This window comes from Amblyraja radiata, chromosome 2 (genome assembly GCF_010909765.2).
Source record: "Amblyraja radiata isolate CabotCenter1 chromosome 2, sAmbRad1.1.pri, whole genome shotgun sequence".
NCBI lineage: Eukaryota > Metazoa > Chordata > Chondrichthyes > Rajiformes > Rajidae > Amblyraja > Amblyraja radiata.
Window position 1 is genome coordinate 124,876,382 of NC_045957.1, and position 25,693 is coordinate 124,902,074.

General features: G+C 45.1%; 1 protein-coding gene across 4 annotated transcripts in view; it reads right to left on the minus strand.

The window, feature by feature from the left end:
* Window positions 1-24,459, minus strand: part of ctnnb1 (catenin beta 1) — a 43,658-nt gene extending 19,199 nt beyond the window's left edge. For 2 of the 4 annotated variants that reach the window (XM_033015072.1, XM_033015053.1), the window contains exons 1-2: window positions 24,357-24,459; window positions 686-739 (exon numbers count right to left, since the gene is read on the minus strand). In XM_033015072.1, the coding sequence (XP_032870963.1) occupies window positions 686-698 (13 nt within the window). In that variant the 5' untranslated portion in view covers window positions 699-739; window positions 24,357-24,459. Of the gene's footprint in view, window positions 1-685; window positions 740-24,351 lie in introns of all 4 variants that reach the window. The other 2 variants (XM_033015082.1, XM_033015064.1) reach the window with 2 other exon arrangements.
* Between the last annotated feature and the right edge of the window lie 1,234 nt (window positions 24,460-25,693).

Sequence of the window (25,693 nt, forward strand, 5' to 3'; positions counted from 1 at the left end):
TTGGTCAGCATCATGTTTGGCACAGACATTATGGGCTGAAGGGCCTGTTCCTGTACTGTTCCATGTTCTATAAATCTGTTCTTAATAGATATTCATCCACGGTCTAATAACTTGAACCATTTGAAATCCTGAACTAGATCATTCTAAATAAAATATGATCTCTAATCAGAGAAGCTTGACATTTTAATAATATAAATGTTGCTGCCAAACCAAGATCAGTAGTAAGGAGCAGTATCTAGTGGTGTACTACTAGATCAGTAGTATGGAAATGTATCTAGTGGTGTACTAGAGATCTGTAGTATGCATACAAGTGTAGCAACACCTTTACCTACAAGACAGGTGGCACAGATGATCCAGCTGCAGATCAGTACCGAGGACTGAACAAAGGTTCAGCAAGCAGAAACATTTTCAATACAATCAAACCTCAAATAGTTTTTAGCTGCATAACAACTGGAGCAGTCCTGCACAACTACCTACCTCATCATAGTCCCTCCAATTATCTTTGATTGAACTTTACCTTGCACTAAACATTATTCACGTTAGGCCCTTTATCATGTATACACTGTAAATGTCTGGATTGTAAACATGTATTGTCTTTCCGCTGACCGGTTAGCACGCAACAAAAGCTTTTCACTGTACACAGGACTGGGGAATTACGGGACAAGTACATAAAGACATTCTGTACCTGGTGTCGTCATCTCTCCAACTTAGTTCAGCCGTAGCTTTATATTTCCAATACCTGAAACACAAATGACAGCAAGATTAGAAACAAAGCTTAAAAAGTATTAGGTTTAGGTTTATTACTGTCACATGTTCAGGGATAAGCTTTGTTTTGAAAGTTACCCAAACACATCAGACACACCATACAACAGATGGGCAAAGGAGCAGATAGATAGATATATATATGTTTAATTGTCATATGTACCAGCTGTGTAACAGTGACATTCCACACACGTTGCAACTGAACAGGTCCATTAACGCAGTCACACGCAGATAAATATATAATATTCAATGATATCAATAATAATAAACCAATGATACTTGGAGACCAGCCCTAATCCTCTTCAGGAACCATTACCCACTGTTCCTACAGACCCACTGGTACCACTGTTATTGGTTTAGAACACAGAACACAGGAATAGGCCATTCCGTCCACAAGGTCTGTGCCTAACATGCCGCTAAGACATCACTGATCTATCACCCATATCCCTCCATTTCTATATGCCTATCCAAAAGTTGTTTAAATGCCACTAAGGTATCTGCTTCAACCCCCATCCCCAGCAGTGCATTCAACACACTCACCACACCCTCCATTCTCCTCCCCAGATCACTCCACAAGACAATACATTGGGCAACATGAATCATATCACCAATTTAAAGTATATAACGCAATCTCGAGATTCAACCATTGTCCAATCATTTCTTCCATACAATTCTCCTGACCCGCTATAAGTTTGATAGCTTGTTCAACGTACCAAACAAAAACATTATAACGTAAATGCTATGTTTGGTAAATAATCATTTGATTAGGGCAAGTAACTACCACAACAGTGCCATCCAGTCATGGAAACCAAGATGGTGCCCAAGCTAGGTGACTGCGTGTTGGTCACAGAAATGGATCTGCTATCATTCTTTACAATCGCTCCACTGTTTTAAAACTTTATTATCTGTGGATGGGGCTTGATTGCAATTGTGGCAGCAGATTGTGTTTTGACTTCTCCAGAGCTTTTAACACCATCCGGCCTGCACTATAGGGAGCAAACTGACAAAGATGCGGGTGGATGCTCCATTGGTATCCTGGATCACCAACTACCTGACTGGACGACCACAATATGTCAGGCTACAGAACTGTGTCTCGAACATGGTGGTGAGCAACACAGGGGCCCCACAGGGGACGGACCTCTCGCACTTCCTGTTCACCATCTACACCTCGGACTAGATACAACTCCGTCTCCTGCCACCGGCAGAAGTTTTCACATGACTCTGCAATTGTGGACTGCATCAGTGAGGGGAGGGAAGCTGAATACAGAGGTGTAGTCAACAAATTTGTTGAGTGGTGTGGGCTGAATCACCTACAGCTCAACACCGACAACATTAAAGAGTTAGTGGTGGCCTTTAGGAGGAGAGGAACACAAGGGAGTGGGTGTGCAGTTTACCAGGGAGTACAAATACCTCGGAGTGTACCTGGACAGTAAACTGGACTGGTCCAGGAACGCTGAGGCCCTGTACAAGAAGGGACAGAGCCGCCTGTACTTTTTGAGAAGGCTTCGCTCCTTCAATGTCTGCAGTGAGATGCTGCAGATATTCTACCAATCAGTGGTGGCCAGCGCCATCTTCTTCACTGCCGTGTGCTGGGGCAGCAGGGCGAAGGCTACGGACGCCAATAGGATCAACAAGTTCATCAGGAAGGCTGGCTCCGTCCTGGGAGTGGAGTTGGATTCATGGGAGGTGGTCTTGGAGGGGAGGATGCTCCTCAAACTGTGGAACATCCTGGACAATACTAGCTCACCTCCTCCGTGACACACTGGTCAACCTGAGGAGCACCTTCAGCAACAGACTGGTCCCACCAAGATGCAGCACAGAACGCCACAGGAGATCCTTCTTCCCTGTGGCTACCAAACTGTACAACTCCTCCCCCTTCTGTCGTGGGGTAGACTGAGACCGACTCCCCTCCTCCCCCCTCCAATATTTGCACATCCCCAAAGCCTTGCCACGCATCGCTTTATTTTCATGTTTCACAGATTTAGTATTTTTTTATGACGGTTGGCAGATTAATTTCCCTCCTGGGAGGAAAACTAAATAATTGACAGTTAACTCGAGTGTACCATTAGTATAAAATTTAGCACAGAAACAGACCCTTCAGCCCATCGCGTCTACACCGAACACCAAACATTTACGCTACACCAGCGTTTGTTATCCTCCCACATTCTCAACATCTCTTCAAGATCCCACCACTAACTTTAGGGAGAAAAGTAGAGGCCAGTCAACTTACTGGACATTTCTTTGGAATGTGGGAGAAAACCAGAGCACTGAAGTCAGGGGGAGAACGTGCAAACTCCACACCGACGGCATCGACATCAAGAATGAACATGGCTCTAAGGCGCTGAGGCGGCAGCAGCACTACCAGCTGCGTGACTGTGTAATCTAGTTCTCGCTCTCTCTGATGTGAGTGTTTTGTTTTAACAGTCTACATCATAATGTGACCAACTATATTTCTCCACCGGCATTGAACAGAAAAACCCACACTGGGGTCTGAAAGACAAGGCAGATGTAAAGGGGAACTTGCTGCAGATTGTATTGGTGTGCAGCGATTCATATCCGGACACAGACAAGCACAGTATACTAGGTATACGGTCCTAAACAGGCAAACGGAATTAGTCTAGATGGGTCATGGTGTGCTGAAGGAGAGTTTACATTGACGACCGACTATCTATGACGGCTATCAATGCCAGCTGAACCACCGACACTTCTGTTCAATGCACACATACAACAAAGTCACCAAGCTAGTCCCGGGTTCAATCCAGACCACGGGTGCTGTCTGTACAGAGTTTGTACGTTCTCCCCGTAACCGCGTGGGTTAATTGGCTTGGAATAAATGTAAAATTGTCCCTCGTGCGTGGGGGCCTGTTTCTATCCCTAAACTATTCTTTCCACAAAAGCCTGCTGCTTGAGTGGAGGAATTACAAAACACACCTAGACAAGGAGCCCACACACAATTGCCCAGACAAGAGCCAACGTGTAACACGCGTAGACGAAACACCCACACAACAAAGTGTGGGCCATGACACCATCTGATAAGACCATCACTAACCAAACAGCAGCAACTGAGTGAGTAGCTGAGCAACTCTGCGGTGGGTGGGACTCTGCCTCAAGTAATTTTGTTCACATGGCTTTAACAAAGCAAATGTGAAGTAGCCAACATGATCACGAGGCGGAGGTCACATATTACTTTGCTATTATGTACAGATGTGATCTTGTCACCACGCAGGTGAGAATACAGCTGTGTGGCTGCATCCTCTCCATTCTTCTGAACCTCTGAATAAAGATTCTATTGCTTGCTCGGGATGTGCAGAATAGAAGATACATAGTAACTGCATATTTCTATAGATCTGGTGTTTTGACAACAACCAATCTTCCTAATTACACATTTGCTTGGTGTGCTGTCTGCTAGGTTATCTCAGTGGGGGCAGAGAATAATCTTCCACACTGTAAAACTATCAGCATCACCTCCCCACATGTTTTAGCCAGGCGAATGCTTTCCACTAGAGGCGTACGTGATCCACGCTCCCACTGAAATATGAATGAAGGGCCTCAAACCTAACATCTGGAAAGACAATATCCTCCTCCATTCTGCCTGCCCTATAATGGAGACGCAAGGAACATAGCAGGACAGGCAGCATCTGTGGAGGAATGGACAGACAACGTTTAATGGTCAGATGCTGCCTGGCCCAAGCTAAACCTGAGCAAAATAATGCGCTGGGATAGCTCGGGCCAGGCAGCATCTAAGGCCATTAAACGTTGTCTGTCCATTCCTCCACAGATGCTGCCCGTCCTGCTAAGTTACTCTAGCACGGTGTTTACTGCCATCCCTGTACACCACTAATTGTTGGCAATAAAAGGACCGCAATCAAACTATTAAAAATAGGCAGTTGCTGTATTTCCAGTCAATGGTAAAGTGACAACATTCAGCACCGCACATTTGCAGAAGTATCAAAGGCTGCACCAAGCGCATTGTCCACAGTATCACTGGGATTTAGAGGGATGAGAGGACCCCTTATAGAAACATATAAAATTATAAAAGGACTGTACAATCTAGATGCAAGGAAAATGTTCCCAATGTTGGGGAGAGTCCAGAACCAGGGTCCAATTAGTTTAAAAATAATGGGGAGGCCATTTAAAACTGAGATGAGAAAAAAAAAAAAAAATTCACCTAGAGAGTTGTGAATTTGGGAATTCTCTGGCACAGAAGGCAGTGGAGGCCAATTCACTGGATGAATTTAAAAGAGAGTTAGATAGAACTCTTGGGGCTGGCGGGATCAAGGGATACGGGGAGAAGGCAAATGCAGGTTAATGATTGTGGATGATCAGCCATGTTCACAGTGAATGGCGGTGCTGGCTCGAATGGCCTCCTCCTGCACCTATTTTCTATGTTTCACACCGATCGATCCCCACAGCCATATCAAGGAGAGCTGCAGAACTGCTCTTCCCACAGATTATGCGAATGGACCGAGTAAATCTGTGACAAGTTTACAGCGGCCATGTGTTTCAAACCTTTCCCATTGTCTCAGGACTTACCAGGAACATAATTAAAGCATTACCCAAACAGACCTCTGCTGTGGGCACTGGAAGAAAAAACACACATGCAACCTTTCCCCCAAGCACTTTCCAATACTTCACTCACAAGCAGAGCATGCCATCTTGTGTAAGCCTCCAAGCCACTCAGTGCCATGCTGTGGCACTGTGAGCAAATGAGCAAGAACTTGTCTCCTCCAAAATCTGTATTACTCTCTCAACGTTATTCAATTTGAAATGGAGAAGACAAAAGAGGAAAGTGAAAGGTTAGAGGCATAACAAACTTTGGGGAGAAGAACATTGAACCCTCGGCAGTAACACATTAACTCTACCCATGTTCATTATTAACTCCAATTTATCCATCCTGGTCCCATGACCTTTATCAGAAATATAGGTGATCTCTGCACCGTGGCAGTTCAGACAATGCAAATTCACCCATACAAAATTCACAAATCACTGCTGAAAATGTTGAGATACCGAACAAGATTCAGTTACTGAATATAGGTAGGGAACACAACCAAAATCCAAGCCTCGTCAATACTGCGATTATTAACTCAGTGCCGCAATAAAATGTAGGCGTGACGCCACTGTTGACTGGTCACCACCACATCCTCTCATGTCTGACGATGCATGAACAGACCGAGTGAAACAAGTTCACAAGGTATAGCAAGTGAATTAGGCTATTCAGCCCAACAAGACTACTCCACCATTCAATCTGGCTAATCCTTGCCTCCTCATCCCATTTTCCTGCCTTCTCTCCATAACCCCCGACACCCGTTCTCATCAAGAATGTGTTTATCTCTGCCTCAAACACAAAAAATAGGTGCAGGAGTAGGTCATTCGGCCCTTCGGGCCAATATGGTCATGGCTGATCATCCAGAATCAGTACCCTGTTCCTGCTTTCTCCCCATATCCCTTGATTCTGTTAGCCCTAAGAGCTAAATCTAATTCTTTCTTGAATACATCTAGTGAATTGGCCTCCACTGCCTTCTGTGGCAGAGAATTCCAGATTCACAACTCTCTGGCTGAAAAGGTTTTTCCTCATCTCAATCCTAAATGGCCTACCCCTTATTCTTAAACTGTGACCCATGGTTCTAGATATATACTGACTTGGCTTCCACTGCCCTCGGTGGCAATGCATTCCACAGATTAACTACCCTCTGAGTAAAGAAGTTCCTCCTCGGCTCCTTTCTAAAACTCTGCCGCATTCACCAGCCAAGGCAGATGCTGACACGTTGCATCATGAGGTGCCACAGGAGCCTTGGCCAGCTACGACTTCACCTCCTAGACACTTGCCTAAACCAGGTATCATGTCCAGGGACCTCAGCTGTGTGTGCATGTGGCAGAGCCTGGGAAGTGCTGAACAGAGGGACCGAGGAACACAAGTACAGCTCTCCAAAACTAACGTTAGTTAGATAAGGCAAGAACTAAGAACTAGACGTCACAGGTTTAAGGCGAGACGGGGAAGATACAATAGGAACCCGAGGGGCAACTCTTTCCACACCGCACTATATGGAATGATCTGTCACGGGAAGTAGTTGAGACAGACACAATAACAAGATTTAAACAACGTTTGGACTGCTACAAACTGACAGAAATATGGATAGAAGAGATGTGTGGTAGATGGGACTAGCTTAGACCGGGCATCTAGGTTGGCATGGAAGGTTTCCATGTGGTATGACAGTGGCGTGTTATAATCTTCAACAGACAGTTTTCTAATACAAAAATTCAGCATGATTGGATACAAGCAACATTTTACGGGGCAGAAAATCGAAAACACTAGAAGGCGGCACAATGGCACAGCAGTGGAGTTACTGCCTTACAGCGCCAGAGACACTGGTTCGACCCTGACTACGGGTGCTGTCCGTACGGAGTTTGCACGTTCTCCCCTTGACCTGCGTGGGTTTTCTCCAGGATCTCCAGTTCCCTCGCGCACTCTAAAGATGTACAAGTTTGCAGGTTAATTGGCTTGGCATAATTGTAAATTGTCCCTCGTGTGTGCTGGATCGCTGGTCCCGCAGACTGACTGCTTCCTCACCATCTCTAGAAGCTATACTAAAGATCTGAAACAAACAAAATACTAAAAATCAGACAGCTTCTGTTGAAAGTGTTCTGGTTTTAAACAGGGATCCTCAACCCAAAAATAATTCACCCTGCAGATGCTGTGTATTTCAAACATTCTCTTTATTACTGAAAATTGATAGTAACCCATAAAATAGTTTGGCAAAATGTCAGTATTAACAGATAGCAAGCCCAGAATGACATCAGCCTGTCAAACAAACAAGTGGGGAACTGAGGGGAAGGAAATGGAATTATAGCCAGGCTTTATTTGGGAAAATGCTCGAAGCCATAAATTATTAATAGGACTATTGCAAAATAATAATAGGATTGAGCAGGGGCAACATGCATTTAAGAAGGAATCCTGGTTGACAGTCCATGAGAGATGCACCACAAAGACCCATCAGGCCACCAGATGCGTGCTGATATCGACCACCCATTTACACTAATCTTACAGCACTGGGAGCAATGTACTAACAAGGAAAGGAAGCTGTATAGATGTAGAGGTTATTTCAGGTTGGGGTAAAAATCCTTCTAGGGTTGAAAAGTGTTGCTGTATCACAGGACAGGTCAATGTGCAGAACAGCATGCAACTTGGAAGGGTGGCCTTTAGAGTAGGAAGCAGAGAAGCAGACCCTTTGGCCTGCTACGTCCACACAGACCATTACCCAGTTACACTCACCCTGCACTAATACTATTGTTAACTCCTCCATCATCTTGCAACCAATCACATACACTCATAGGACAATTAAGTCAGATACATAGACAATAGGTGCAGGAGTAGGCCATTAGGCACTTCGAGCCACCACTACCATTCAATGTGATAACGGCTGATCATCCACAATTAGTACCCCGTTTCTGCCTTCTCCCCATATCCCTTGATTCCATTAGCCCTAAGAGCTCTGTCTAACTCTCTTTTGAATGCATCCAGTGAATTGGCCTCCACTGCCTTCTAAGGCAGAGAATTCCAGAAATTCACAACTCTGTGAAAATGTTTTTCCTGAACGCCGTACCAAATAGCCCACCCCTTATTCTTAAACTGTGGCCCCTGGTTCTGGACTCCCCCAAAATCGGGAACATGTTTTTTGCATCTAGCGTGTCCAATCCCTTAATAATTTTATATGTCAGAGTTATATCGCATAGATAAATACCATTCGGTCCAACTGACCCATGCCGTTGCCCAGTCTATGCTAGTCCCACCTGCCCACAATAGATTCATATCCCTCTCAACCTGTCCTGTCCAAATATTGTTAGCACTTACCTCAACTACCTCCTCTGGCAGTTAGTTCCACATACCCACCGCCCTCTGAATGAAAAAGTTGCCTCAGGTTCCTATTAAATCTTCCCCCTCTGACCTTAATATTAAATCTTCCCCCTCTGACCTTAAACCTATGTTTAAGTTAGTGTAGAAATTAGTGTAGAAGTTAAAAGTGGATAAGTCTCCAGGTCCTGACAGGATATTCCCTAGGACATTGAGGGAAGTTAGTGTAGAAATAGCAGGGGCTATGACAGAAATATTTCAAATATCATTAGAAACGGGAATGGTGCCGGGGATGGGCGCATGTTGTTCCATTGTTTAAAAAGGGTTCTAAGAGTAAACCTAGCAATTATAGACCTGTTGGTTTGACGTCAGTGGTGGGCGTACAAATTAATGGAAAGGATACTTAGAGATAATATATAATCATCTGGATAAACAGGGTCTGATTAGGAACAGTCAACATGGATTAGTGCCTGGAAGGTCATGTTTGACTAATCTTCTTGAATTTTTTGAAGAGGTTACTAGGGAAATTTATGAGGGTAAAGCAGTGGATGTTGTCCATATGGACTTCAGTAAGGCCTTTGACAAGGTTCCTCATGGAAGGTTGGTTAAGATGGTTCAATTGTTGGGTATTAATAGTGGAGTAGCAAGATGGATTCAACAGTGGCTGAATGGGAGATACCAGAGAGTAATGGTGGATAACTGTTTGTCAGGTTGGAGGCTGGTGACTAGTGGGGTGCGTCAGGGATCTGTGTTGGGTCCACTCTTGTTTGTCATATACATCAATGATATGGATGATGGTGTGGTAAATTGGATTAGTAAGTATGCAGATGATACTAAGATAGGTGGTGTTGTGGATAATGAAGTAGATTTTCAAAGTCTACAGAGGGACTTAGGTCATTTGGAAGAGTGGGCTGAAAGATGGCAGATGGAGTTTAATGCTGATAAGTGTGAGGTGCTACATCTTGGCAGGACAAATCAAAATAGGACGTACATGGTAAATGGTAGCGAATTGAGGAATGCAGTTGAACAGAGAGATCGAGGAATAACTGTGCATAGTTCCCTGACGGTGGAATCTCATGTAGATAGGGTGGTAAATAAAACTTTTGGTGTGCTGGCCTTTATAAATCAGAGCATTGAGTATAGAAGTTGGGATGTAATGTTAAAATTGTACAAGGCACTGGTGAGGCCAATTCTGGAATATGGTGTACAATTCTGGTCGCCAAATTATAGGAAGGATGTCAACAAAATAGAGAGAGTACAGAGGAGATTTACTAGAATGTTGCCTGGGTTTCAGCACCTAAGTTACAGAGAATGGTTGAACAAGATAGGTCTTTATTCTTTGGAGCGCAGAAGGTTAAGGGGGGACTTGATAGAGGTCTTTAAAATTATGAGAGGGATAGACAGAGTTGACGTGGATAAGCTTTTTCCATTGAGAATAGGGAAGATTCAAACAAGAGGACATGATTTGAGAATTAAGGGACAAAAGTTTAGGGGCAACATGAGGGGGAACTTCTTTACTCAGAGAGTGGTAGCTGTGTGGAATGAGCTTCCAGAGGAAGTGGTGAAGGCAGGTTCGTTTTTATCATTTAAAAATAAATTGGATAGGTATATGGACGGGAAAGGAATGGAGGGTTATGGTCTGAGTGCAGGTAAATGGGACTAGGTGAGAGTAAGTGTTCGGCACGGACTAGAAGGGCCGAGATGGCCTGTTTCCGTGCTGTAATTGTTATATGGTTATATGGTCCCTGGTTCCCCTGCCCTAGGGAAAGATCCTTTGGAGATAGTAACCAGACTGACACACACAATCTCTATGGTGAACATCCAGTGACAGGCCCCCTGGCAGAGACCACACACCCCTGGCACCGACCACATCCTGGCACAGACCACGCTGAGTGGGGTGCACAGTTTTTACATCCAAGAAAATGGAAACATTTCCACATCCACCTTAAGAATTTAATACATTAGTCATTGGTTGTCAAGATTCAGAACCTCCTCACTTTGTCTCATGATGTGTTTGTTCATTTTCACCGTCTCGTTCCTTGTTAAACCCATTACCAATCACATTTGCAGTTCAGCTACAAGGATACAGGCCCTGCGGCACAACTCGCCCATGCCGACCAAGATGCCACATGTAAGCTAGTCCTTGGGAATATAACAAGGACAAGAATTCACAAGTAAAAAAGTTGGAGATAAAAGATTTGCAGGAAGATTGTTCCCGATGTTGGGGAAGTCCAGGACAAGGGGTCACAGCTTAAGGATAAGGGGGAAATCCTTTAAGACCGAGATGAGAAAAACACAGAGAGTGGTGAATCTCTGGGACTCTCTGCCACAGAAGATAGTTGAGGCCAGTTCATTGGCTATATTTAAGAGGGAGTTAGATGTGGCCCTTGTGGCTAAAGGGATCAGGGGGTATGGAGAGAAGGCAGGTACGGGATACTGAGTTGGATGATCAGCCATGATCATATTGAATGGCGGTGCAGGCTCGAAGGGCCGAATGGCCTACTCCTGCACCTATTTTCTATGTATCTATGTATTTATAAGTAGTAAGGTGATGCGAAACACTAACCACAGACGCTGCCTGTCCACATTAGATCATATTCACATTGCAACATTAAACTGTGACCAATAGGCATCACATTCTTGTTATAACCATCCAGGTGGAGTATCAGAGGGGCAGGTGGGCAACATTTGTTGAGGAAGTGCAGGAGACAAGCACTTCTACTGCTGCTTCATGCAGAACAGATGACTCAGGCTCATGTGCAGGGCAAGAGTTAAACTGCAACAATGGGGAGTGATATAAATATTCATTAAAAGAATATGCTTCCGTCTGACGAGGGCAGAGGAACAGTGATCAACAAGGATGTCCTGGAATCTCATCATTTCACACCACATTGGCACTTACTAGCAGCCTGACAGGCACGTTACATGCATATCTATGTGTTCAAGAAGGAACTGCAGATGCTGGAAGATCGAAGGTACACAAAAATGCTGGAGAAACTCAGTGGGCGCAGCAGGATCTATGGAGCGAAGGAAATAGGTGAAGTTTCGGGCCGAAACCCTTCTCCAGCTGGTCTGAAGAAGGGTTTCGGCCCGAAACGTCACCTATTTCCTTCCCTCCATAGATGCTGCTGCACCCACTGAGTTTCTCCAGCATTTTTGTGTACCTACACGCATATCTATCCCTGCTTAAATTTAGAAAAACAATGTCAGGAGCCAGGAGGGTTTAATTATCACATGTATCACCATGGAACAATACCCTCAGCGGTCGGGGGTAGGGTCACGTGACTGGGCAATGGCAAGGAGGAGTTGCCACGGGGTACAGGGGTGTGTCCTGGGATATATAACGAACCCTCTCTCTCTCCCTTACTTTGAGCTGACCACCTCTCTTCTCTCTCGGAGTGAGTGTCCTTCCACCTCAGCAGGGGCTCAGCTCAAGCCTCGTAGCAGCAACAACAACAACAACAACAACTTTATGTTAGAGGACAAATGTGCATGTATTAACAAACCTTTTATGCCTGAATAAAGTAACCCATTTGTTCACCTTTTAAACGGCTCATGTATTTTGTGGTTCCTGGCTCCTTGCAGTGCCGATCTGGCCTGATCTTTGCTCTACATACACACACACACACATACTGGTTTCCTGTTGATCCAACTGCAATAGCACCTAGTGGAAAATCACCTACAAATCTCCCAATGATAGATGCAGCCCCAGAAACAGGCCCTGCTTGCCCATACCGACCAAGATGCCACATCTAAGCTAGTCTTTGGGAATATAACAAGGACAAGGATTCACAAGTAGAAAGGTTGGATAAAAGATTCAAAAGTAGTAAGGAAGACTTGCAAACCCCAATGATCTCAGAAGCTATTTTAATGCATCTTTTATCCAAGTGTAAAGAAACACAACAGACAACACAAACGAAAAGCTCGAGAGTTATCACACTAGTCCCATCTGCCTCCATTGGTCCATATCCCTCTGAACATCCTATCCATGTATCTGTCCAAATGTTTTTTTTAAACGTTGTGATAGTACCTCCCTCAAAAACCTCATCTAGCAGCTCGTTCCATACACCCACCACCCTGAAACAGGTTCCTATTGAACCTTGTTGAAGAAGGGACTGCAGATGCTGGAAAATCGAAGATACACAAAAAATCTGGAGAAACTCAGCGGGTGCAGCAGCATCTATGGAGCGAAGGAAATAGGCAACGTTTCGGGCTGAAACGTCTGAAGAAGGGTTTCGGCCCGAAACATTGCCTATTTCCTTCGCTCCATAGATGCTGCTGCACCTGCTGAGTTTCTCCAGCATTTTTGTGTACCTCCTATTGAATCTTTCTCCCCTCACCCTGAGATCTGGGCTATATCCGCTGCTTCTTGTACAGCAGAATATTATGTTTTTCCCCCCAAAAGCCACTACTTAACACTCTCGATTTCTACCACAACCGATATGACTCAAATCAGGATGCAATACAGACATAAGATTTCCTACCACAAACCACGGGAAGCAGAGCTGTGGTGTAAACAGACCAACAGCTTGACATACATGTTCAGACTAAAGCAACAAGTTCACCATCCTTTACATTACTGCCCAAGTCAAAATCAAAGTGACACTTGCATTTCTGATGTTTCGTACTTTTAATTAACTTGGCAGTAACTAAATAGAACGAATTAAAATAGCATTTGTTCTTCACACTTCAGATTCCTTCCAACAAAATGGGTTGAAAGCACAAATTCTCTCTTCTTCGTCCCAACATAAGCCGACTGTCAGAATCACAGGGACTTGATTATGTAACACGGGCTGTAACTCTGGCGCTGTGACCCTGCAGGTTTGCATTCTCCAGTACAAATCTGTACCTATTGACTAATTCTAAGATCCAACTAAAATCTGTGCTAATTAACTTTTGTGATCTTAGCTAACAGCATTGCTGGAAGCCGGAATCTGGGTTCGAGAGTTCTTGGATCATTAAGTAATCCAGGGAGTGGCTATACTCTGAGGATGAGGAAGGTGTCACAACCAGTCAGCTCCCAGACTTTTACAAGGATATTGACAGGACTTGAGCTCTCTCGAGAGAGGTTGGGCAGGCTAGGACTTTATTTTTTACTAGACCAAGTGCAGTGCTCCCCCAACGCAGCCGACGGGAGGTGTGGGAGCAGAGAAGGAGTGGGAGGGGGGCAGAGAGGGAGTGGGAGGGGGGCAGAGAGGGAGTGGGAGGGGGGCAGAGAGGGAATGGGAGGGGGGCAGAGAGGGAGTGGGAGAGGGGCAGAGAGGGAGTGACAATAGACAATACGTGCAGGAGCAGGCCATTTGGCCCTTCGAGCCAGCACCGCCATTCAATGTGATCATGGCTGATCATCCCCAATCTGTACCCCGTTCCTGCCTTCTCCCCTGACTCCGCTATTTTTAAGAGCCCCATCATCCAGAGAACCTGCTTCCACCGCCCTCTGAGGCAGAGTGGGAGGGGGGTAGAGTTTGAGGGGTGGGAGCGTAGTCACAGGGGAGGACTGGTTCCCGAACGCAATACTCCCTCGCTCCCAGCTGCAGGCTCCCCCCAACGCACCCGTCCCTACCCTCAAAAGGTTTAGAGGTATATATGGACCAAACACATGCAAATGGGACACAATTTTGAAAATAACTAAATTGCAGTGAGCAATCCAATTTGACATCTGATACATAAGTAATTTGATTGCCCAAAATCTATATATTTTTTAAAATCCTATTGTTCTCTCACAAACCCAACATATACTTTCCCACGAAGGTAGACACAAAATGCTGGAGTAACTCATTAGAGCGGGTCAGGCATCTCTGGAGAGAAGGAATGGGTGACGTTTCAGGTCGAGACCCTTCTTCCCACACCGAGGGAAAAGAATAAACTTTAAAAAAACACCAAATGCATGACTAACATTTCAAAGTAGATACAATGTACTGAATTTAGTCATAAATTCCCAAATTATTAATCACACTGAGCTTTGTCACAATTGCCTTGCAGCACAAACTTGGATGATACTGAATGGACACTGGTTGAGCAACGTTTTTTTGTTTCCTCTGGGTATGTGAGTACTCAGGAAAATGACAATAAAGATATACTGATACTGATACTGGTATCAGCTATTATTAATCCAGGGTTTCGACCTGAAACATCACCCATCCCTTCTCTCCAGAGATGCTGCCTGTCCCGCTGAGTAACTCCTGCTTTTTGTGTCTGGTGTAAGTCAGCTGGTCAGGCAGCATCTGTGTAGAAAAAGGATGGGTGGGGACCCTTCATCAGATTCTGTCTGAGCTGCTGAGTTACTCCAGCACCTCATGCCGACCTTTGGTATGAAGCAGCATCTGCTGTTCTTTGTCTCTATATCTCTGTAGTAAAGCTACTTTATCTCTGGGACATTTGTCCACACTTGGCTGTTAAAAGGTAATTGTGTTTTGCATCTTCCAGTCAGTGAAAGTATCAAGTTTCACCTTTAGTTTTGAATTCAACAGCAGAGGTTTCTCCACACCCATATGAGTCATACCCGTGTCCAATGTACAGATTTAGTTTTGTATACACCGGTTCCTCCCACAGCAAGTCAGACAAAATTATAGCCTTTTTACTAGACTTTAATCACAACTCTTTTTAAGTGAATCATACACGACGAAAGGACAGGTTCCAAAATAAACTCAAAGTATAATCAGGACAAGACAACACCACTCTTACAATTTGCCACATGGTCCCTGGAAGGAATGGGCACAGGAACTGCAAGTGCAACAGTCTCAGGCACTGCTTAATGATTCATTCAATCAGATACCACACCACTGCCAAAGCTAACATTTATCACCCCCAATTGCAATGCTATCTCAGAAAAGCACGTCAGTTATCAAGCATTCATTTGCTTTCCTTCACATTCCAGCATTGCAATCAGCGTGGAAAGCTGACATGCGGCTCGCCGAGTCAGGGCCGTGATCACTAATATCCCCAACACAGTGCACATGGGTCAATATGGAACAGTAGTACAAGTTCCTATGGTCTCCCGTCTTAAACACTGCTCCACATTAGTGCCAACAGACCATTTTGCATTTTGTCTCCACAGAGATGCTAGCAGAGAAAACAGAAACAACATTTACTGTATTTCTTTGAAGTTCTTCTCTGCTAAAGCAAATATTTGAAAACGGTAGTGTTTAGTTTAGAGATACAGCGCAGATACGGCCCGTCGTCCCACGCCAACCAGCATTCCCCGCACTCACACTATCCTACACACACTGGGACAATTTACAATTATACCAAAGCCAAGTAATCTACAAACCTGTACGTCTTTGGAATGTGGGATGAAACCAGAGCACCTGGAGAAAACCCACGCAGCTCACATGGTGAACTTACAAACTACAAAGGGACAGGTGTTGCATCTTCTGCAGTTGCAGGGGAAGGTACCTGGGGAGGGGGTAGTTTGGGTGGTCAGTTCTTTTAGATTAGGCCTCACAAAGCATTTGGTAGGCCAGAGACCAGGTTAATCAACTCGGTGACAGAGGGTCCTGTCTGTTCATTGTTCTGTCTGGGACATGACAATAAAACACTCTTGGATATCATCATTCCAGTAAAAGTTATTTTGTGTAGGAAATCTGCTCTGGTAAAACAATAGGGATGAATAACCTCTAGGTTTTGTGTGCACTTTAACTGAAGACTGCTTCTTCCAGATTAATTAGATTTAGCTGTTCCAACTTTGGAATGTCTTTGGAAAATGAAGTACAGATTCTTGATTGTTAGCCTAGTAGCAACCCGAGTACCCCGAATGTTACTTTAATTAGTATCTGGGCATGCACAGGGTAATCAGCCACGTGTTGATGATAAATGACTGCCAACTAATCTGTTGTTAAAGAAAGCCAGTTGACAGATCCCACTCTAACACCGCAGCTCCCACTTCTTGGAGCACCCACATTTCCACAAACTCCAACACAGCATTTCCCAAACGACGTGTAGGACTCTCCAAAGCTGCCCTTCATTACTCCTCCACACATATGGAATTCATCTCAGTAACTTCAAAGCAGCAGCGGTCTCTGTACACCTCCCTGTAACCGCACTACACCAGCATTCCTTCCAATGTGCCATACTGATTGCATTTGCAGAACCACAACTTTAAAGACAGTCTTCTGCTGCTATTGGCACAAGTTAAGAATTCTTTTAAATAAAGTAGGTATTGTACAAAGACCAGCTTTACAGTATTTATAAACTGCAAAGCAGGAAGCCATTATGAAAATGAACTATGAAAGCAGCCTGGATTAACTTGAAATCTGTTGGACTCCACTCGCACAATGCAGACGACTTTATGCCAAACAGCAAAATCTAAATCTTTAAAAATAAAGATTAAAAATTAGCAACAAGAGCAAGTCTGCAATTTATTAGTTTACGATGTGTTACCCAATTGCTTCCACAAGAAATATTATCTAAGACTGAATTCAACTTTGAAACACAATCGCTGCCTTCTACAACAAAGAATCACCCCCTCCCCACCCAAGGACAGAAAATGTGGTTAAAAACGCCAGCATGCAAGTGAGCCATTTCCCTGGCCACACAGAAGCCCATTCACCAGGATTGTTAGCACATGCCGGCCAGAGCTGCTCCAAAAAGCACAAGCTTATGGAATCCATGGGAAAAGGACAAATTGCATGCAAACTTTAGATCTGTAGCCAGGGCTAGAGGGTGTGAGCAATAAGGAGAGGTTGAGTAGGCTGGGACTCTATTCCTTGAAGTGCAGGAGGATGAGGGCTGATTTTATAGAGGTGTATAAAATCACAAGAGGAAGGACATTGTTGCTATTGAGGGAGTGCAGCGTAGGTTCTCCAGGTTAATTCCCGGGATGGCGGGACTGACATATGATGAAAGAATGGGTTGACTGGGCTTGTGCTTACTGGAATTTAGAAGGATGAGAAGGTATCTTATAGAAACATACAAAATTCTTAGAGAATTGCACATGGTAGATGCAGGAAAAATGTTGCCAATGTTGGGGAAGTCGAGAACCAGGGGTCACAGTTTAAGAATAAGGGGTAGGCCATTTTGGACTGAGATGAGGAAAAACGTTTTCACGCAGAGTTCTCTGTCACAGAAGCCAGTGGAGGCCAATTCACTGGATGTTTTCAAGTGGGAGGTAGATTTAACTCTTAGGGCTAACGGAATCAAGAGGTACGGGGGAAAAAGCCAGAAAGGGGTACTGATTTTGGATGATCATCCATGATCATATTGAATGGCTCAAAGGGCCGAATGGCCTACTCCTGCACCTATTTCCCGTTTCTATATCTCGCCCAGAAGTAAGTGAATTGAGGACCAGAGGATATCGGTGTAAAGTGAAGGGGGAAAGATTTAATTGGAATCTGAGGGGTAACTTTTTCACACAAAGGGTGCTGTATGACTATCTGGCCAGGAAGCAAAGGATGGGCGCCAGTCCTATTTATGCTGCTTCTGGGGGAGCGTGATCAGTGGTCATGCTGCAGGATCAGTGATGGGTCGACAGCTATTTACCACCTCTATTATCAAGATGCCAACCAAGATGCCTTCCTCAGCTGGTTCCATCTGCCCGATCTGCCTACATCTCTAACTTTCCTATCCACGAACCAGTCCAAAATATTTAAATAAATTAACTGTACCCACTGACACCAGCTGCTCATTCTGTGCACCCACCACCCTCAGTTTGAATGTCTCAGGGCCTCTTTAAAATCTTTCCCCTCGCCTCCAACCATGCTCTCCAGTTTTAGACTCTAGATCTACCCAATCAATGCCCCTCAATTTTACAAACTACTAGGTGACCTCTCAGCCTCCTGCACTCCAGTGAAAGCAATCCCAGTATATCCTTTCAAGATGGCCAGTCAAGGCAACATCCAATATTTTCTAGAACTATGTCGATGTCCCAACTCTATATTTGATTTTATTGTCATATGCCCAAAATTAAATTCTTAAATTACATGGGATCTATCTTGGTTTTTCAAAAATAATAGATTTCCCCAGGAGACAGGTCTCGGTGGGCCAAAGGGCCTGTTTCCACGCTGTATCTCTAAACTAAACTAAAGGTTAAAACAAAAATAGACACAAAAAGCTAGAAGGAATGGGCAATGTTTCAGGTTGAAATCCTTCTTCAGACTGGTTAGGGATAAGGGAAACTAGAGATATAGACGGTGATGTCGAGAGATAAAGAACAATGAATGAGATATATGCAAAGAAGTAACGATGATAAAAGAAACAGGCCATTAAAAGCTGTTTGTAGGGTGAAAATGAGAAGCTGGTGCGACTTGGGTGGGGGATGGAGAGAGGGGGAATGCCGGGGCTACCTGAAGTTAGAGATATCAATATTCATACCACTGGGCTGTAAGCTGCCCAAGCAAATATGAGATACTGTTCCTCCAATTTACGTTTAGCCTCACTCAATGGAGGAGACTGAGTTCAGCTGAGGAGGTTAAAGCAGCTGAATAAATTCATGAGAAACTCACCTCCAGGGTTTCGGAGCCAGCAGCAAGTGGCAGAATTAGGTTGGGCATCTATCTCTCACCAGCAAAGAAACCAGCCTGCATCATACACTTTATGCAATCTTAGGCAAAATATTCAGGTGTTACATCATCAGCAAATACACTGAAAATGGGTCAATGTTTTCAATACATTTCATTTTTCAGCTCCAAGAAGATTCACATTAAAACATTTCACATACTGTATTTTAGCAACTACACATTACATCTTGCATTGCTGGCAGATGCCAGCCTGCAGCTTATTGAAAGTAAACTGGAATGGGTATAAAGCAAGATCCGACTCATCTGGATACCAGCTACACTCCAGTCCTTCAAGTGGATCCATTGCAGGGCCACACTAAATGTCCGCCATTATACCTCACCATACCTATTACGTCAGTAAGTAATAACAAAAGACCGAGGGAAGTTGCTAGATAGATTTTTAAAAATAGGAAATGATAGGGAGAACTGCACGTAACACAGGCAGGTGAATGACCGAGGAACATAATTATATGTATGACTGCAGGGAAACAAAATTTCGTTCAGACCGAAAGGTCTGAATGACAATAAACGAATCTAATCTAATCTAAAAATGGGTGTCCATGTATGGCTTGAGTGAACTCATACTATCTGACGTGCGGGACATCGCCTATCCATGTTCTCCACAGATGCTGCCTGACCCGCTCAGTTACTCCAGCACTCTGTGAAACGTCACCTATCCATGTTCTCCACAGATGCTGCCTGACCCGCTGAGTTACTCCAACATGCTGTGAAACGTCACCTATCCATGTTCTCGAGATGCTGCCTTACCCACTGAGTTACTCCAGCACTCTGTGAAACATCACCTATCCATGTTCTCCAGAGATGCTGCCTGACCCGCTGAGTTACTCCAGCAGTCTTTATTTTTTCTTCAACAAGTACATTTGTATTTACGTGCAGACAAATATGCTGAATACTAGTATGTAACAAGAATGGCCAGCAATCTTGGCCGAGTGGATTGTGCATTGGAACATCCGCCTGCATTCACTGGGGAAAGGCCAATGGGCATCTTTTGAAAAGGCACGACATTTCAGTGTCTGGCCTAATTACACAAGATTCAAAAAGCCACCATTGACTAATGTCTACACTTTATGACTTCCATTGACAAGTCCAACCTCCTTTTCCTACGTTTACAACGTAGGAGCAACTGAACAATGTGGGTTTTGTGCATAAAGAAAATCAGTTTCAGTTTAGTTTATTGTCACGTGTACCGAGGTACAGCGAAAAGCTTTTGTTGCGTGCTAACCAGTCAACGGAAAGACAATACATTATTACAATCAATAGAGATCCAATCTAGCTGGCACCAAATTGTCTAGTCAGTTGCAGGCATTAAATGGTAAAAGAATGAAAAAGGCGTCTCTTACCTTTACCAACCACGCGTGTAAAGGTGATTAGATTTGTGACAAACAACAGGCGAGGTTAATAATTCACTCGGCTAAATACCAATGCCAATACCTTCTGTACGCCTGCAGCCCGACACTGACAAAACTAAAGTTGTCCAAAACAACCAGGAATGTAGGAATGACGTGTAGAAATAACAAACGTGAAATGTGATGCTCTCAATGACCACACCTTATATTATACAGTATCATAAATATTCACATGGGAAACTGACTATTCATTAGAAAGCGGAAGGGTGGGTCAAACTGAGTTACAAATTCACCACTCTCCTTATTGCTTAGATTTTCCAAATATAGTCCAATGGATTCTGGCCATGCTGAGCGACAGAGACAAGGGGATAATCGGAGTACAAATTACTCAACTTTAAATTCACCAGTGCTATTCCAAATTTGATGTTATTAATAAAAACAGGTAATAAGGTCTCAAAACCATAGGAAGGAAGAGAAAAAAAAATCTGTGCATCGTACCAAACTTGGAAAGAAATTATACAAAGTAAACATTTATTTCAATTCACTAAATTTGGATGTGACACTGCAGCTCAAATAATCTGTTGCATGTCAAAACTCTTAATTTTTATATTTGAAATATATTTTTTATAATTTTTTTCTTGAAGAGTGTGTGTGTGTGTGTATGTACACAATAACATATATATATATTGTTGCGTGCTAACAATAACATACACGCACATAAAAAATATTAAAATTAAGTGTTTTACATGCAAAAGACTACTCGAGTTGCAGTGTCATTCAGCTTTCACTGAACTGGAAATGCAAGACAAATTATAATTAAAAAGTTATAAGCAATGGAAGTTAAAATGCAAACCGATGTTCAGTTTCAAGAGTTGCAGGTTTTAATCATGCAGCTTCCAGACAGCATTTTACTTCACTAATAAAAGAAAACAAATCAACCATATCTCAAACTTAAATCCAAGCAGCATATTACAATAAAGTGTATTGTTCCAATGAAACAGATTAGTGGCGTACAAATCAAACTTCAGCAGATCAACACAGAACAGGGTAACTCCTCTGGAGAGAAACACTAGTTTCAAGCATTGCAGGTCTGGGCAGTGGGTCCCAGTTACCAATGGACAACGACATGATCCAGAAACGGGTCGTCTGACATTCATTAAAGTGCATCTTCATTACTGAGGCACTGGCACAATTTGAACCTTCGTAACAATTTGCAACTGCAATAAAATGAGTCCATGTCGTCATAGCATTTCGTTGTCTCTGTACTGTACACTGACAATGACAATTAAAAATTAAAAATTGAATCTGAGCTCACACAGTATTAGAAATAACAGGCGTATGTGGGACAGCGGGAGAGTTGCTGCGTTACAGCGTCAGAGACCCACCCGGCTTTGATACTGAATACGGATACATGTTCTCCCTGTGACCGCGTGGGTTTTCTCCAGGTGCTCCGGTTTCCTCCCACACTCATAAAACCGTACAGATTTGTAGGTTAGTCGGCTATGATAATTAAGTATTTATTTAAAAAATTGTCCATAGAGTGTGGGATATTGCTAATGTATGGAATGATTGCTGGTCAGCACAGACTCAGTGGACCAAAGGGCTTGTTACGGCACAGTACCTCTAAAACTAAGACCATAAAGCACATTAAAATGAAGAAACAATCCTTGAGCAAAATCAAACCTGTTTAGAACAACCGTTAAATTAAAGCAACCTATTAAACCATATCAACCGTGTATGTATGAAACACTTTGAAATTTGTGGCAATATCCATTTTCTAGACAACAGGCAAATTACACAAGACAAAGATTTGGTCAAAACTGCACGAGGAAAACCACCAACACAAAAGTTTTGCATTTCAACAGTTTTAATTCATGTATTCATATGTAAGGTACATTAGTTGAAGCTCGGTAATAAGCCACCACTTTCCCCCGTGTAAAGCCCCTCAATGGCCACAGGATTCTGGCTGGTATTCATGCTCTCCTTTCTCAACAACCCTTCACACCCTCGCAAAACAAACACAGGACAAAATGTGGAGGAAAGAACTGCAGATGCTGGTTTAAATTGAAGGTAGACACAAAATGCTGCAGTAACTCAGCGGGACATGCAGTATCTCTGGAGAAGGAATGGGCGACGTTTCGGGTCGAGACCCTTCTTCAGACTGAGTTAATCCAGCATTTTGTGTCTAAACACAGGGCAAAGCCACGCTCACACAACATGCACAGACAACTCCCCATTTCCCCAAGGATTGCAACCAATTTACACAAACTCAGACAATTTGGGGAAGAGATTAAAATTAAATACATAAAACAAGCCCTGCAGCCAGAATCAAACTGCATGGAAACAGGCCCTTCGGCCCACCTTGTCCATGCCTACCATGTTAACATCCTGGCCATGGCTCATTTGCCCCGTATCCCTGTATACCCATCCACTCCTATACTTCAATAATAAGTAAGAACGTATTAGAGTTCCAAACATCATTGAAATTTCCAAAGAAAACTTTTGATGCCCACATATTTCTGATCAGCATCATTGCATTGCCAGTAACCCTCCACAACAGAACCTCTCACTGCTAACGTCAGCTCAATCTCTCCAAATATTCCGTCACTGACCAAAAACATTTTTTAATGTAAATTCCCAACTACCTGATAACGCACAACTCATCTGAAGATTAATGAGAGCCGTTACACATTGTACTAAAACAATATGAATGAACCCTCTCCCTGCGAGCTCGGAGAGTTAACCTATAGGATAACCTCCACCCACCCGAGTGCAGGCCTGCCCACTGAAGCACAGAGCCAGCCCACTCCCGAGTGGTGAGCTGCTCGCTCAGCAGGTAAAAGTGGCTAGACACAGGCAACTGCAGATGCTGGGATCCTGTATACACAGAGTGCTGGAGTAACTCAGCAGGTCAGGCAGCATCTCTGGAGAACATGGATAGGTGACGTTTCACAGAGTGCTGGAGTAACTCAGCGGGTCAGGCAGCATCTCTGGAGAACATGGACAGGTGATGGTTCAGGTCAGGGATCCTACTTCAGACTGCTCTGAGAACTATTTTACACTACATCCCGTCTCACAGATAAAACTTCCCAGAGGCAGCTAACATAAATAAACCCCTTCCTCGAAAATCTTGCAAATACTTTATCAGTCGTTGGCGGAAGGTAAATTATGTCATACAAACATAACGATAGATTCTTTTTTTCTTCAACTCTATGATACTTTTTAAACTCTTCGTGAGCAAATTCACTTTTTGCCTTTCGCTCAAACCATTCTCCATTGAGCAAACGGCTGCCGGGGAACTAACCACCCAGTTCCTCTCCCAAGTTTCGCAGGAATATCACCACGGAAAACTACATGGTCCCCCCCCCCCCACACACACACACACACACACACACAGAGAAAACAGCCACTCCCACTGGTAAACCCCCACCACCACACGGGCTAGAGAAACACACACACACACACACTGCCCCCGGGCCTGACACACTGCCCCTTCACCTCCCACTGCCCCCCCGTGTAACCTCCCCTCCCCCTCACCCCGGGGTAAACAGACCTCGCACCCGCGCCCTCGAGTAAACACCCGCCTCCTCCTCCAGTAATTACCCTTCTCCTCACCCTCCTCCTCCCCGGGGGCAAACACCCCCTGAACTGAAACTCACCCCCGGGGCAGGAGGAGCGCGTCTCCCGCCAGGACCCCTCACCTCACCCTCCCCCGGCCCCCTCACCTCACCCTCCCCCGGCCCCCGGATAACAGCGACCACTCGCCGCCCGCTCCCGGCCCCCTCATCGCCCACTCTCTGGGCCCGGCCCGAGCCGACACCCGCTGCCTATCCCCGGGCCCCCTCGTCACCCCCAGCCCGGCCCGGCCCGGCCCCCTCACCTCACCGCCTCTGTCTCTGTCTATGTCGCCTCCTCCCGCCGCCGCCTCCAGCTCCAACCAAGATGGCGCGGGGCGGCGGCGCGGCTCTTAAAGCGGCGGTGACGCGGCCGCCCCTTCCGCGCGGCAAGTAGTGCGCGGGCCGCACCAACACCCGGGTGGGGGACGGACACACATACACACACACACAGAGTGGCGCCGCCCTCACTCGGCGCCGCCAGCACAGCTGCAGTGTAATAATTCGTGTATAAGCCAGTGGTTGGATTCCGTGCCTGAGGACTGTGAGCACTGCAGCCACCATCCCCTCTCTGCTCTTCGCCATCGCCCCCCCCCCGATCCTCAGTGGGCCGGCCCAGTGCTGTGGCCGCGGAGGCGCCGTCGCTGTAGTCCCGGCAGCCGCTCGCGCAGTGGCGAATCCGGACCCGCGCTGCACGGCTGCAACGCAACGCACCCTCCCCCCCGCTTCAATGCAACCACCACACTCCCTGCACTGCTGCACTGCAACTTGCACTCTCTCCCCCCACTCCAATGCAACTTGCACTATCTCCCCCCACTCCAATGCAACTTCCACATCCTGCACGGCTGCAATGCACTCACTCCCCGCTGCAATGGAACTTCCACAGCTCATGCACGGCAGCAATGCAACTTCCCACTGCAACGCACTCTTCCCGCTGCAATGCAGCTTCCACAGCTCCTGCACGGCTGCAATGCAACCTCCCGTTCCCTGCACTGCTACAATGCATCCTCGCGCCCGCTGCACGGCTAATGCAATGCAACATGCACTGCTACAATGTTTCACACACCCCTTGCACTCCTGCAATGTAGTTTCCACACCCCCTGCACGATTGCAACGCATCCCACCTAACATTGCAACCTCCACATACCCTGCACGTTGTATGCACCAAAGATTATAGAGCGGATAATCTTTGGTATGCACTCAGTCTCCCCTGCAATGCATCCTCCCACCGGCTGCACGCCTGCAGTGCACTCTCTCCCCGCCCGGTGCTCTGCAACCTCCATGGGGCCTCTGCGCGGCAATAATGCACCTCCCACCCCGCTGCAATGTAGCCTCCCCCACCCCCTGCACGGGTGCAATGCACTGCTGCAACACAACCTCCTTGCGTTCACTGGCTGATTGCAACTTCCCTCCCTTTGCACAAGTTCGCCTCGCTGTCGAGCAACTTTTACTTTACTTCACAGTCTCAGCAAACTTCAAGGAGTTTGCAACACAAAGGGGCGCGACGTTACGCAAAGACTGATCACGCACATTCCTTTGCATTCTGCGTGATCTAGTTGTTGCATGAACTATTGGGTTTGGTTCGCTTATAACAAGCAGTGCTGGAGG